At 37.3% G+C, this 14,052-nt stretch overlaps 2 protein-coding genes across 2 annotated transcripts in view; one reads left to right on the top strand and one right to left on the bottom strand.

Annotated features, from left to right (window-relative positions):
* The window catches only part of LOC143349411 (uncharacterized), a 58,945-nt gene extending 48,893 nt beyond the window's left edge, over positions 1–10,052 (bottom strand). Inside the window, exon 1 of the mRNA XM_076780658.1 lies at positions 9,006–10,052. Coding sequence (XP_076636773.1) covers positions 9,006–9,193 — 188 coding nt within the window. The 5' untranslated portion in view covers positions 9,194–10,052. The remainder of the gene's footprint in view (positions 1–9,005) is intronic.
* The window catches only part of LOC143349398 (uncharacterized), a 79,006-nt gene that overhangs the window by 52,558 nt on the left and 12,396 nt on the right, over positions 1–14,052 (top strand). The gene's annotated exons all lie outside the window — the stretch shown is intronic.

Raw genomic sequence — 14,052 nt, 5'->3', positions numbered from 1 at the left:
TTCGTCGTTTGATCACTGACTCCAAAATAATTCTTACACGATCGAGTCCCAAGAATCTGATTCGGTTTCATAAATATGTTTAATCGAAATCCTTGGCCGAGTGAACTTGGCCCGAATTAGGTCCTCGTCGAGCTCGATAAGGATAGTTTCTCCGGCATCCTCGACGCTTATCTGCCGCGTATCGGGGCAGTACGATGTCGCTTTGCATCGTAAACCCGAATCTAAGAGTCTTCCGCTCGAGATAGCTTCGTTCCGCATGAATGGCCGCCGAGGACGCGTGTGTTGCACGTGTCCTCGCGCCTGCCCGAATTCGGCTACGAGCTTGGCTACGGGAAATGCGATTTCACGATAATGTTGTAACATTCGCGAATGCAAGCGCTCCATTTGCAATTCGCCATTTCGCGCGGCCCGTCCCGCGGATTCAAGATGGCTGTTCTCAGCCTGCTATTCAGAACCGAACGCAGGATGAATGCGAAAGCTGCTTCGAAACTTTGCTCGTAGTACGCGCTCAAGTGAATAACATATGCACCGATGTGTAGGTACGAAAGTATCCATCAGTCTATTCGGAGAAGCTGCACGTTTCTCGAAACGATTGAATAAATCGTTGACGTAACTAACGCGATACGTGAAAGAATATCGAATGTAACTTTGGTACCCTTTCTCTTTGCAACATAGAACGGTATAGTAATTACTTTACCAATTTTGCAGAGGACAGCAAATAGAATTTATTTCCTCTGAATTGCAGTGCTCGACAAATTACTACCTTCGAGACCCGGACCAATTTAATAAATTTTTATCCTTCCTTGACGCAAGATACAAACTCCACAAAAGTTATTCTCTGTTATATTGTTTGTACAACTAAAAATAGTCCTCGAGGCATTCTCTGTTTGGTTCGTTGAATAACTCATCGGGAGCTTTAAAAGTTTCGATCCACCTTTCGCGAACACTCCGTGCACTACAATTTGTGAATTTCTTCCTTTAAGCAGCCGTTATTTTCCAGTCGAGATTTTAGAAACATTTGGATAAAAAATATAATTTCACGAAATGGGAATATTCGAAAGAAGTGCTATTGTTGCTTTTATATTAGAAAGAGTTAAGGAGGTATTGCTGTCTAGACTGTCAATTTTACGGCCCTTTTTGTGATTTTTTTTTTAGTGATAGGTAGGCTGTTTTGTATTGAGACTTTGTAGATGTATTTATTCATCTTATAAGCACGTACAATATTTTTTTCATGGAAAAATATTAAAAATCGTGGGAATTATAACTTCTTATTTAATGGCTCTTCTGGAAAAGGTGGAAAATATCATATAAGCCAGTTTAAATGCGTTTTTTTTTAAACAAGGAGCTATAACTCTCGCAATTTTTAATATTTTTTGATAGAAAAAATACTGCACATACCTATAAGACGAATAAATATTTCTGCAAAATGTCAGTACAAAAAAACCTACCTGTTGTTAAAAAAAAAATCACAAAGAAATGACAGTCTACACAGCAATACTCCCTTAAGCAGCCGTTATTTTCCAGTCGAGATTTTACAAACATTTGAATAAAAAATCTAATTTAACACTAGATTTACCTGCATTGATCGCACGTATATTTATTGGTACCTTTTGTGTTGACGATTACCTTAAAATACGATTTTTCTTTTAATTAGAATATGCATTCGTGTCATTGCATCAAACAAATTCAACATAAGTTATTAAAAAATAATGTTTACGCGCTCTGCAATTTTAAATATGGAACTGATATCCGTCGAATTGATAGCTTCTGTAAATCTAGTGTTAACGAAATGGGAATATTCGAAAGAAGAGCTATTGTTTCTTTTCTATTAGAGAGAGTGAAATTAATCGAAAATTTAAAGGTACGATCTTACAATTACGAACTGCAATTTACATGCACGCAGTTTCGAATCGATCGGTTTAGCAATTTCCGGGAATATCGCGTCGACAGTTCTGATAAATACGGTTTTGAAGAAAAGCGACGATGAAACCCGTCGGTAGAGGCGTTCGATCGATCTGACTGGCTCTCGAAAATGTTTTTAAGTGCTTTGAGCGTCGAAAAAATTCAGGTATCGTTTCCGATGTCTCAAGAATGCGTTACATTGATAATTATTGCCAGATTGTTCGTTATTTAGCTGCACCGTGCGAATGTAAACAGAGAATAAAGGGATTTTTGCAATTTACGAGAAGCTTCGCTCGAGTCGAATTTCAATCCGGCAATTTTATCCCCGGTAAGTGTGGTGCATGGACCACTGAATATTCAGTGTGAGAAAGTTCATGATGGAGCCCAAAGTCTAACAGCGCAGTCAAACCTTTTGGCTCCATTTATGCCCCGGAAAATGCATTAAATGGTAAAGTTGTACGTTGCCATTTGCGTAATGGATTTAACTACTCCGTTAGAGGAAACTTAATTCCGGTCGTTGATTACAATTAAATCACGGCGATAAATTTGAATTCCAGCTGTACGATTATTTAAACGGTGGATAACGACTGGAAACGTTAAATCTAAATTCGACTAACGTCTATGCACGATTATTGGTAACGTAATAGTTTCCGTTTTTCAATAGACGATATCGGGATCGTTGATTCACGTGAAATCAATGCGAGTAAAAAAGTCGATCGATCGGTATTAAAATGTTATTTTTAAACAGTCTATCGAAACGAATGTATTAATACGTTATTGGAAATCTCTTCAGTGCCGATTAAGAATACATGTATTTTCCATTTGTTTGCTTCCTCTTTCAGCTTCGTTTATATTTAGACCGTGTTATAAAATACACGATAAGTTTTCATCGTTATCGGAAACGGAGCTACGATTCTATAATTAAAATACGACTATCGTGTCTTCCGATAACGACGACGACGTGGAATAAAGGAAACATGATCCGAAGTCACGTTCCCGTAGGATCGGGGCTGATGAATCGGCTTTGACCCTGATACGGTTGTATTTAGTTCGAAGAGACTGTCTATTCGTCGACGAAATCGTAATTCGAGCTCTGAACCGATTATAATCACGAACCGCGTAATAATGGGGACGTAATTACTCCTGAAAATTACGACTTCGGTCGTTGGGATTGGTCGTACGAATAAAATCCGGGTAATAGGTCATCGTTATTGGTTCTCTTTCTGAAGAAGACTCATTAAAACTGACGCGGGATTCCCGGGTCTTTCCAGAGTTGGAAAGATAATGCAAGCGAAGCGTGTAATTTTTACACGGAACCAGATTGAACTCGTAACGAGCCAGCAATATATTTTTATCGATAACAAGCAAGAAATTCGAAATGAATATTCCCTTAAAGCAGACAATTTCGATCGGTTCTTTTTTTAACTTTTATTACCGTTGACCTCATTAAATATAAATGATCGATCTCTATTTCGAATTTTATTAATAAGATTTACGTATACAAGATGTTCGGCCACCCCTGGGAAAAGTTTTAATGGGAGATTCTAGAAAATCAAGAATATCAATTTCTTGACTGAGCCTTCGTTAAGAAGTTATTAAAAAATTAAATTAAAAAATTTTAAATCGTTCTGGAAAAATTATTTTTAGTTGCGAGGTATAATTACAATTATCTTTCGTGAATACACGTACCCTCGAAATCCCACCCCGTTTCGAGAACAAAATTCGGGTAGGTGGTGAAATTTTTCGGCGAAAAAAAAAATTTTCAAATCGTTCTAAAAAAATTATTTTTGATTGCAGGGATCAATTATAATCATTTTTGGTCAATAGACATACCCTCAAAATCCTAACCATTTTCGAGAAAAAAATTCCTTACCGAAAATATAATTTCAGGCCAGAAATGCTTCCCCTAAATTTCATGCGAATCTTTAAAACACCATAACTTCTGAATGGATTGGACGATTTTAATGTTCAAAAAGCCAAACGCCGCGTATTTTAGTGTAGAATATGTAGCAATTATAAAAATATTCCAAAAATTGTTCCTTGACCCCGTAATGTTAGAAAAACCCCATAAAAATAGTCCAATTTTCAAAGAGCCATAACTCCTACAATAATGAATATATTTCAATGAAACTTTTTTCTGAAGTAGAGATCATAGATACCTACAAAAAAGTATTAGACAATATTTCCGCACAGCGTCAAACAAATTTATTAAAAATAGAAAACGAATTTTTAAGACAAATCGCAAAAGGGTAGGTGCCCAAATTTTTCGTCAAAATTAAAAAGTTTCAAATCATACTAAAAAAATTATACTTAGTTACAGGAGTCAATTACAATCAATTTTGGTGATTACATATTCCTTCGAAATTCTTCACACTTTCAAGAAAAAAATTCAGAAAGATGGACAAATTTTTAGATGCAAAAAAAAAATTTCAAATCGTTCTGGAAAAATTATTTTCAGTTGCAGGGGTCAATTACAATCATTTTTGGTGAGTAGACATATCCCCAAAATCCTGCGCATTTTCGAGAAAAAAATTCAGAACGAGGGGAACTGTAAACGTTGATAACTTTTTAACGAAGCCTCCATCAATAAATTGGTATTCTTGATTTTCGTCTTGTTTTGGCCTCTAGAATCCCCCATTAAAATTTTTCTCAAGGGTGGCCGAACACCCTGTATATCTTCGAAGTCATGAAGCAACTGGAGAACCTAACCCTTGACCCTATATTCAAGAACAACAATCGACGTTGTTCGTTATTTGCGAATAAATCTAAAACCATTCTACGTTACATGTTCGTCGAATTCTAATTCGAATACGTCAGCCAGTCATCGATATTTAATTCTTCCTATCGTGACCTTTGGCCCTTCGAACGCGAAGTTGGCACTCCATCTGGTGCTCGTAATATTACGATACGTAATATCGTAGCAATACCGCATTATATATCACAATTGTACGTATAAATATACAATAATTAAGCGTGCCAAGTCTCTCAAGTACAATGTTTCGCGTTACCGGTAACGTTCGCGCCAAATATTTTTAGCCAACGGTATATTTGCGCCGAGCACCGAACGGTCAGCGGGAAAATGTTCTAAGTTTATCTGTATTCGCGCATCGATGTATTGAATACGCGACATAATGTTCCCTTTGAAACGTTCCCGCGCACGTGTGTGGGAATTACCGGAAAGCCGCGGTTGTAAATCCCGATTTTGATCAGTCCTATTCAGTCCCGGAGTGGCTGAAACACGTGTGCAGCAATTTTAGTTAGGCTATGTCGATGAACGTATCGTTTACGCGAATAAATCAATTTTCAGTCACGGTTGACTTGCATTCATACATTTAACTTACGTCATATCGTATTTAATCGAGACAGTCAAAAAATAAAGGTTCATATAAAATATAAATGCAAAAGGTGTTAACGAATGAAAGATATAAGCGCCTCTATGAATCAATCCACGCAACTTAGTTGTATTACAGGTTAGTTTTGTATGGAATACGGTAAGACGTGCGTGTCGCGTGTCGCGTGTATTTCTTTCTATAATATATTTCTACGTCAAGTAAATCAATGTTACGTTAATTACTGTGTTTTGCTGTCAAAAGAATGTTTTGCTATTTATTTGATACGATTTCATACGCGTTAAAAGGAAACGTTCGAACGCCGTGTGTCCTAACCTCGAAATTTCTCAACACTAGTTGATCTGGTAAACATGGGACTCGATGGAGCCCTGTGCTAAGAAATCTGAAGAGATTAAATCCAACGGAGTCTCGTCTGTCGGGGTTCCGTCTTATAAAATCTCCTCGGAAACTTCGTCCCGAATTAATTGCGTTTCTTTCCCCGGATTCTCCAGACTGCTATTGTCAGACGACTGTATTCGTTTTAAAAGTTCCCGACAATTTTATTTGCGGATTTTATACTAATCTCGTCCGAAATCACGACGCTCGAACGCTACAGACGGACTCGTAAAACTTCGAGGATTCGTAACTTCGTTAAAAGACGAAATTAAAGCTACGTTTGACGATGTATTCGGGTTCGATCGTCTCGAAAACGAAGCGTGCAGTTCGCACGAAGTGTTTATTATTCGACCAAAGTAAATAGGAATTTATAAGATACTCGAATTTCTAATTACAACTCCAAGCAAATTAGCTTAAATTATTACTGTTTGTTATTAGCATAAACGGTGCAAAGTAGAGACGGAAAGGCGCTGGTGGTTCGTTCCTCGGGTTTCGTGGGAAGTTATACGTTAATTCGAAGAGGACGTTTCCGTTTCCTAGCAAACGTCGGATCGCTGAAGGATAAGTACAACTACGTAGGAGAAACTAATCCGATTAGATTAATCTGATTATGGCATGTTGCGTCTCAAGCTGCACGCATAAATGATTTGAACGCGTAGGACCTTGACGAAACATATGCTCGAAAGATTTTCGACTGGAATTCACAGGTTCCTTGTGTCTTCGTGTGCTCTTTTAGATACTCGAGTAGCTACCTTCTAACACGTTCACTGCCAGATCAAAACCGTATAATATCCTGCAAAAGTAACATTTGGAATTTAGACCATTGTAAACTACATAACCTAAAATTTGTTTCGATACTTATTTCCGCAACTTATCTATCTCAACTTGAGAATTTTTTCTAGCATCATAATGGTAAATCCTGTCGCCCATATATGGGTGACGTGGCAGTCAAAGTGTTAACAAAACGTGCTCTCGAACATTTTGAAAACAGCCATTTCAATATTCATAGGGCAGACCTTACGTCGTAAACAAAGGAACATTTGAATATTTATTTCAGTGTTTTTAATCAGAATTTTCCATTCCGGAAGCACAATCGTAGTTACGATATGTTTTAACAATAACGAGTTCTGGGTTTTGAAACTTACACAAGTATGTTTTAAAAATTAACTAAATTATAAATTAATTTCCTCGTCGAGTCCACCGCGAAATGGTATTTTATTTTTACAAACAATTCGTTTCGGAACTCGTTATTATTAAAATTTATCGCAGGCAGGATTGTGCTGTCAGAATGAAAATCCTGGTGACTTTTTTCCTGGTGTTTTTTTTTAGCGATATTTACCCTGGGCTCAGCTTCAGAAAAAAATTTCAATGAGATACTTTTACTATTGTAGGAGTTATGGCCGTTTGAAAATTGGACCAGTTTTAGGGGGTTTTTCTCACTTCACGGTGTTAAAGAACAACTTTTTTAATATTGTTAAAATTTTAAAGTTATTAACATTCAAAGTTCCGCACGTACGGAATTTTTTTCTCGAAAGTAGGTAGGATTTCGGGGGTATGTCATTTCACCAAAAATGATTGTAATTGACCCCCACAGCTAACAATATTTTTTTTAGAACGATTTGAAATATTTTAATTTCGTCGAAAAATTTCACACCTTCTCAAATTTTTTTCTCGAAAGTGGGTAGGATTTCGGGGGTATGTCATTTCACCAAAAATGATTATAATTGACCCCCACAGCTAACAATATTTTTTTCAGAACGATTTGATATATTTTAATTTCGTCGAAAAATTTCACACCTTCTCGAATTTTTTTCTCGAAAATGGATAGGATTTCGGGGGTATGTCTATTCACCAAAAATGCTTGTAATTGACCCCTGTAACTAAATATAATTTTTTTAATTTGATTTGAAATTTTTCAATTTCGTCTAAAAATTTCAATACCTACTCGAATTTTTTTCTCGAAAATGGATAGGATTTCGATGGTATGTCATTTCACCAAAACTGATTGTAATTAACCCCCGCAAACGAAAATAATTTTTTTACAATGATTTGAAATTTTTTAACTTTGACGAAATATTTGGGCATCTATTCCAATTTTTTTCTCGAAAGTGGATAGGATTTCGAGGGTATGTATATTCACCAAAAATGATTGTAACTGACCCCTACAACTGAAAATAATTTTTTTAGAACGATTTGAAACACGTGAAATTTCAGGAAAATCATTCAGTCGTGATCAGACATTATATTTTCGTTTAGGAATTTTTTTCTCGAAACTGGGTAGGATTTCGAGGGTATGTGTATTCACCAAAAATGATTATAATTGACCTCCGCAACCGAAAATAATTTTTCCAGAGCGATTTGATATTTTTGAATTTAATTGTTAATAACTTTTTAACGAAGCCTCCATCAACAAATTGGTATTCTAGATTTTCGTCTTATTTTGGCCTCTAGAATCTCCTATTAAAATTTTTCCCAGGGTTGGCAGAACACCTTGTATATCATCGCAGATGTAAAAGTTATCGTTATCGATTCCATGGACTTCATGGGCAATAACGAAGGGACCACCATAAAACCATCCCCAACGGTTGCGAATAAATCAGGTTGGATCACGTAAATGGGACCATTTAAATATCTTCGTTGTTTATGGTCGTGTAAAGATGAAATGTAACGGCAGAAAAATTGCTTCTCGATGTCCACGAATATGAATTTAAAATAAGGTAGATTTAGGATTCTTAAAAATAAATGGAAAAAGTATTCGTTAGTTTTCATAACTTTGACGGAGGAAGAAAGCACGATACGCCAACAAAATATCATGTAACAGCTGCTACCAAGAGTTAGTTTAGTGACTAATGAATAAAACTTTCGTAGCGAAGTTCGTGTCTTAAACAAACAGAGAAACAGAGCACAGGAAAATGTTCCTCCAGACGTTATAAACAATTTAACTAATGGATATAATTAATCTGAAATACGCTTATTTGTTTTCATATTTTTAAATAGCAATCTCTCTACCATTCGTTGAACGAAAGTAAAAAAATTTAAGGTACAGAATGTAGTATTTCACGAATTACAATTTGCACGAATAAATTGGTGTACGTTGGTCTTATTGGATACCTATTAATCGAATATTGCTCGTCTCTGTTCACTGCTGTACACAGTCAGGTCCGACAAGGTTAATGCACCATGACAATGTGGTTATGATTGACGCGTTGCAGGCAGTGAAGACGAACCTAACAAAGACACGTTCAGGGAAACCCATAAGGTCCTGGCTCGACAAGAATAAAAACGAGATACAAGAACGTTTTAACTAAATTAACGGGCGATCGATGTAAAAAATCGGTTGTAAAATATTGAAACTGAGAACAAGAAACGCCCGTTTACCTAGGTATTAGCTTGTCCTCGAGCATGCTGGGTAAATCGTCGGAATCCTCGTTGAGTGCTGCGAAAAAGTCTTGGAACTTGTCGGGGAAGCTGCTGGGCGGGCAGCTGTTCATGGAAACCCGATCAAAAGGCTCTGTGGAATTTTTCTCGACGGCTTCATCGTGTCCCGAGAGGGCTGACGTTTCCATGCAGCACGCCTGTTCCGTGAGTTCACGCCGGGAACCGTTCTAACCACTCGAGGATACTTTTCGCGTAAACTTTACCGTACGTGAGCCTTTACGACCCATTCGAACGACCGCGCGTCCTCCTCGACCACAGAAATTCAAGAATCTATCACAAGCCTCGAGAACCAAATCGAAACAACGTCGATCGAGTTTCTAGATTTATCCACGATTCAGATGAGAGATCACCAGCCTCGAAGACAGTTGATGTTTAATCGTCACCGTTTATTAATTCTCTTATCTGTCGACTATCGTTTTAAATACTGTTCCTTTTCTTTTGTTAGCGTTCGAAGCATCGGGAGACGCGAAACGATCGACGGGGATCGCGCGATCGAGCCACACAGCTAGGCGTCACACGTGGATCGACGACGAATCCATAGGCAGTTTTTTTTATATTTTCAGTGAGTCACATGCCGAGGCACAGTCACGTCGCGTGAAAAATAGAAGACCGTCCGGTTGCGACGCGTACGATGATCGAAACGCTCTGGCAAGGTCGAGCCGGGACCGTCGATCGCTTTTTACCCCGACGAGACCCTGGTGAAAACTGAGGCTTGCATGGTTTGTTGCACGTCGCCACGGCTCCGCCAAGTACGCGTGGCTATGCGCAAGCGCACCACTCGAGAGCTACCCCAAATCGGCGGATACGCGGTAACACGGTGAAAGTGACCACCCCCCGTTCTGCTGCGCGACTATCTTTCGCATCCGTTTCCGCCGCGATCCTCGATCAAAACAGGGCTGAAACCTTTTGTATACCGTCCATTTTTCAACCCTCTTATCGTGCTCGAAAAACTTACGCTAGCCTTTTCTCGACTGTTTAAAATAGAATTTTTGAATAATTCTCGGCTCATTATCTTGAAAATTAACACTAGGTTTACGGAATACGTAAATTCGACGCATTAAGATTCTAAACCTAACGTTACAGAACTCGTAAATATTATTTGTTAGCAATTTATGTTGGATTTAATTGATGTAACGATATGAATATACACAAATTGCATTTTAATGTAACTGTTAACAGAATTACAATAAAAATACGAAACCGTCACTTCCAAATTATAGTCTCGTCTAACCGTAAAATAATTAATTCTCGAAGCTGATCTATGAATTTTGAGACTCGAAGATAAGCATTGAATTTTAATTTACGCGGTTTATAAGTCGTGTAAAATTTTGTAAACTTCAAAACTATTTCCTAGATAAGAGAAATACGCATGATTATTATATAATTACATTTAAATATTGCGAACGTCCGATCCAGTCCAGATTGTGTTTCTCGAACTTTGTTGGCTCGCGATGCCTTTCTGAGTTTTATTTATCGCCGCGGCCTTCGCGGGTAAAAATATACCAATTGTTCATTCGCGTACGTAACATTGCGTAACAAAGGTGCCACGAAATTTGGGAGACGATAGAATAATATAAAACGTGTAAACACGAAAAATAAATAAGGTATCAAATATCACGTTGCAGTATTGGCACCGTCGAGCGGAATTTTTGGCGTCAAACTAGCCAACTTTTGAATATGTGACTGCGTGGCGCTATTAGTAACAAACAGAGACATTAATAATCTCTTGTATGATTTAATCATAGGTGCTGGGTTGGTAAAACGTTCGAAATTTTATAAATGCTAGTTCAGGGAGCTTTTAGAGTCGCAAGTTCCAAGATTCTCTGGTACTTACGCGGTACGCAAATTGCAACGACGCGTTCCTTTTAATGTCTGAGACGACTGTTGGCGTTGAAAGGCCGCGAAGATTTTAAAATCTAAAGCTAAACTATCCGTGGCTGAAATCTTTCCACGAGTCAGCCATGGAGCGTTAAACGCGAAGGCGTTGGTAAATGGAAAACGCTTCGTAGGGCGTTTGCATAAAGAGTCCCTTGCTCGAAGAAACTATTCCGTAATCAAAGTTCCATTTCGCGGTGTGTGGGCTCGCGATGCTTCAATTGTCGTTGAGAATGGTACAATAGGACCCTTTACACCGGGGGAAAAAGGCTGGCATTTTTCAACCTTTTCCGAGTCTTCAAATATATCGTTCTTTCGGGATCTGTATCCCTTCGAATGAAATTTAAGTTTTCACACGATGATACTGGTTGTCAATCTCAGGAAATAAATTCACGAAAATTCACAAACGTTCGTCGATATTCGAGCAACTTTTCCATTATAAATTCAACGAGGATATCCATTATTTCATTACGTCGAAGAGTAAAAACCCTCCTGAAGGAAGCATTCGGTAGTATCTGGCTGTTTCGACCCGTTTTCCATTTCCGGGATTTGGAACAGAGGGATGTAAATGTCTTGGGAATTCCCAGGACATTTACCTTCTGTAGTGAAACGATAAATTTTGTATATTCGATTCGAAACGAAAGCATCGAAATAAAAAATGCTATTATTATAAATCAGATATTCTGTGTCCATTAGCCGTATGATGTGTCTAAAATTATACTACTAATACTGTATTGTATTCGTAGTACAGCGACTAATTGTTATAGAAACGAAGCTGTTTTACGTCTTGGGAATTCCCAGGATATTTACCTTTTGCAGCGAAACGATAAATTTTGTATATTCGATTCGAAAGCATCGAAATAAAAAATGCTATTATTGTAAATCAGATATTCTGTGTCCACTAGCCCGTATGATGTGTCTAAAATTACACTACTAATACTGTATTATATAGTACAGCGACTAATTGTTATAGAAAGCTGTTTTACAAATTGAAAGGAAATCTAGTCTCGATATTTTGAAGCAATTCTCTTGAAACCAGTGATCTTACTATTCAAGAAATTTCTGCGAGAATGAGGAAGGACAGAGTATCGTTTTCCGCGTTGCTATATTTATCCGTTTATCCCTATTAAAACATCGTAAATTTCGTTGTTTGTTGAACACAATGGAACACCGCGAATGCGTCAGTTTTAAGCCACCAGCGAATTATAAATGGTCCTCTCGTCGTCGAAAAGAAAACCGCCAGAGACGTCGACGGTGAAGATAAATCGCGAATCCATAATAATCGCAGGCTTACATTACCCATTTTCGTTCGTATACCGTCGGTTAAAATTTCATTTAATATTATTTTAATCGAAGACGATCGTTCGAAGCCAAAAATCTTGCGTGCACGAAAACCAAAATAGAAAAACAAATAAATCGTGGATGGGGTTTCGAAAAAAATTTTTTCTCGATCACGATACTTCGCTTCCGTATAGTTCGAACGATAAAAATATAAATTGGAAAGGAATGACGGGAAAGTAAACGTTTATCATTATATTGTCGTTGACAGTAACTGCGACGTTTTCGTGACACGTGTGCTGTTCCAAACATATTTTCCGCGTTCACGTACATGGAAATATCTCAATGCCAAGAATAACTGCGCAACGATGAAAGTATCTACTCTATAATATCCTTCCTATTTCAGTGATCCAGTTAAAATAAATATTCCCAGCGATACTCGAGTCGTTTAATTTATTCGACCGAAAGACAACGAAGTCTAAGGGCAAAGGAGGGCAGAAAGCTGGTAAATTATAAATTTTAATAGGTAACATTACTCTTTGAAAGCGCAACGCTGTTTCTCATCAGTGTCTCATTCACGTTAATTGTATTTTTGACGTTAAAACTTAATTTTATTAGCGTGGAGACGTTCACGTTCGTTTCAGTTCCAACGGGATTTCTAAACAGACAAAGGAAATACAGGGTGTTCGGCCACCCCTGGGAAAAATTTTAATGGGGGATTCTGGAGGCCAAAATAAGACGAAAATCAAGAATACCAATTTGTTGATGGAGGCTTCGTTAAGAAGTTATTAACAATTAAATTGAAAAATTTCAAATCGTCTTGGAAAAATTATTTTTAGTTCGAGGGGTCAATGTCAAGCATTTTTGGTGAATAGACATACCCCCGAAATCCTACCCACTTTCTAGAAAAAAATTCGAGAAGGTGTGAAATTTTTCGACGAAAAAAAAAATATCAAATCATTCTGGAAAAATTATTTTCGGTTGCGGAGGTCAATTTCAAGCATTTTTGGTGAATAGACATACCCCCGAAATCCTACCCACTTTCTAGAAAAAAAATCGAGAAAAAATCAGGTAAAATTTTTTCCAGAGTTGGCCGAACACCCTGTATATCTGAAAGCTATTATGCAATGCTGACGTTTCGTTTCGAACATAAATCGAGCCAAAATTTATAGTATAATCGTGAAATGGGAATTTGAAAAAAATAGAATAGATACACTCTTCGAACCTTTTGAATATAACGTGTCTGTCCACAACTCACTGTTTCTACTCGTATTCAAGTTTGTAAACATAATACTCTATTACTATGTTCTGATTAATCAAAACTAATGAAAACGGATTACGTTACATTACTGTCAGTATTGTCAAAACGCATTTTGTCTAACAAAGAGAGACGTCAGTTAAAAAATATTCAATGCATGCACGCGCCCTACGAATTTCGAAAATCAATTTTCGCGGAAACGAAGCCACCTATGAAAACAATTTTACTCTACATTTTAGATTTATTTTCACGCGAATGACTTTCCTGGATTCTACGACGAATTTTTGTACCAAAAATGTAGATGAAATTGCCTGCAATTGTCGTGAAAATGTTCAAGTATTTTTCACGATTGATTTCTTATTCGCAAAAATTCTTTCACGATACTTGAATTGGTCGCCATATGGTCTGATGCGACAAATAACGATTAGGAATGAGGGATAATAATAATTTCAATAATCTAGCTCTACGAATAAGATAAAATTCCGCGGAAAAATGGTTGCAGGATAAATCGTCGCGTTATCTCCATATGATTACGTTTCTAAAAAATACTTTTTCTCTAGCCGATTGTAAATATGT

The sequence above is a fragment of the Colletes latitarsis genome, chromosome 2, assembly GCF_051014445.1.
Source record: "Colletes latitarsis isolate SP2378_abdomen chromosome 2, iyColLati1, whole genome shotgun sequence".
NCBI lineage: Eukaryota > Metazoa > Arthropoda > Insecta > Hymenoptera > Colletidae > Colletes > Colletes latitarsis.
The sequence above is the reverse complement of the archived record's forward strand: the minus strand, read 5'-3'. Positions and strand labels throughout refer to the sequence as shown.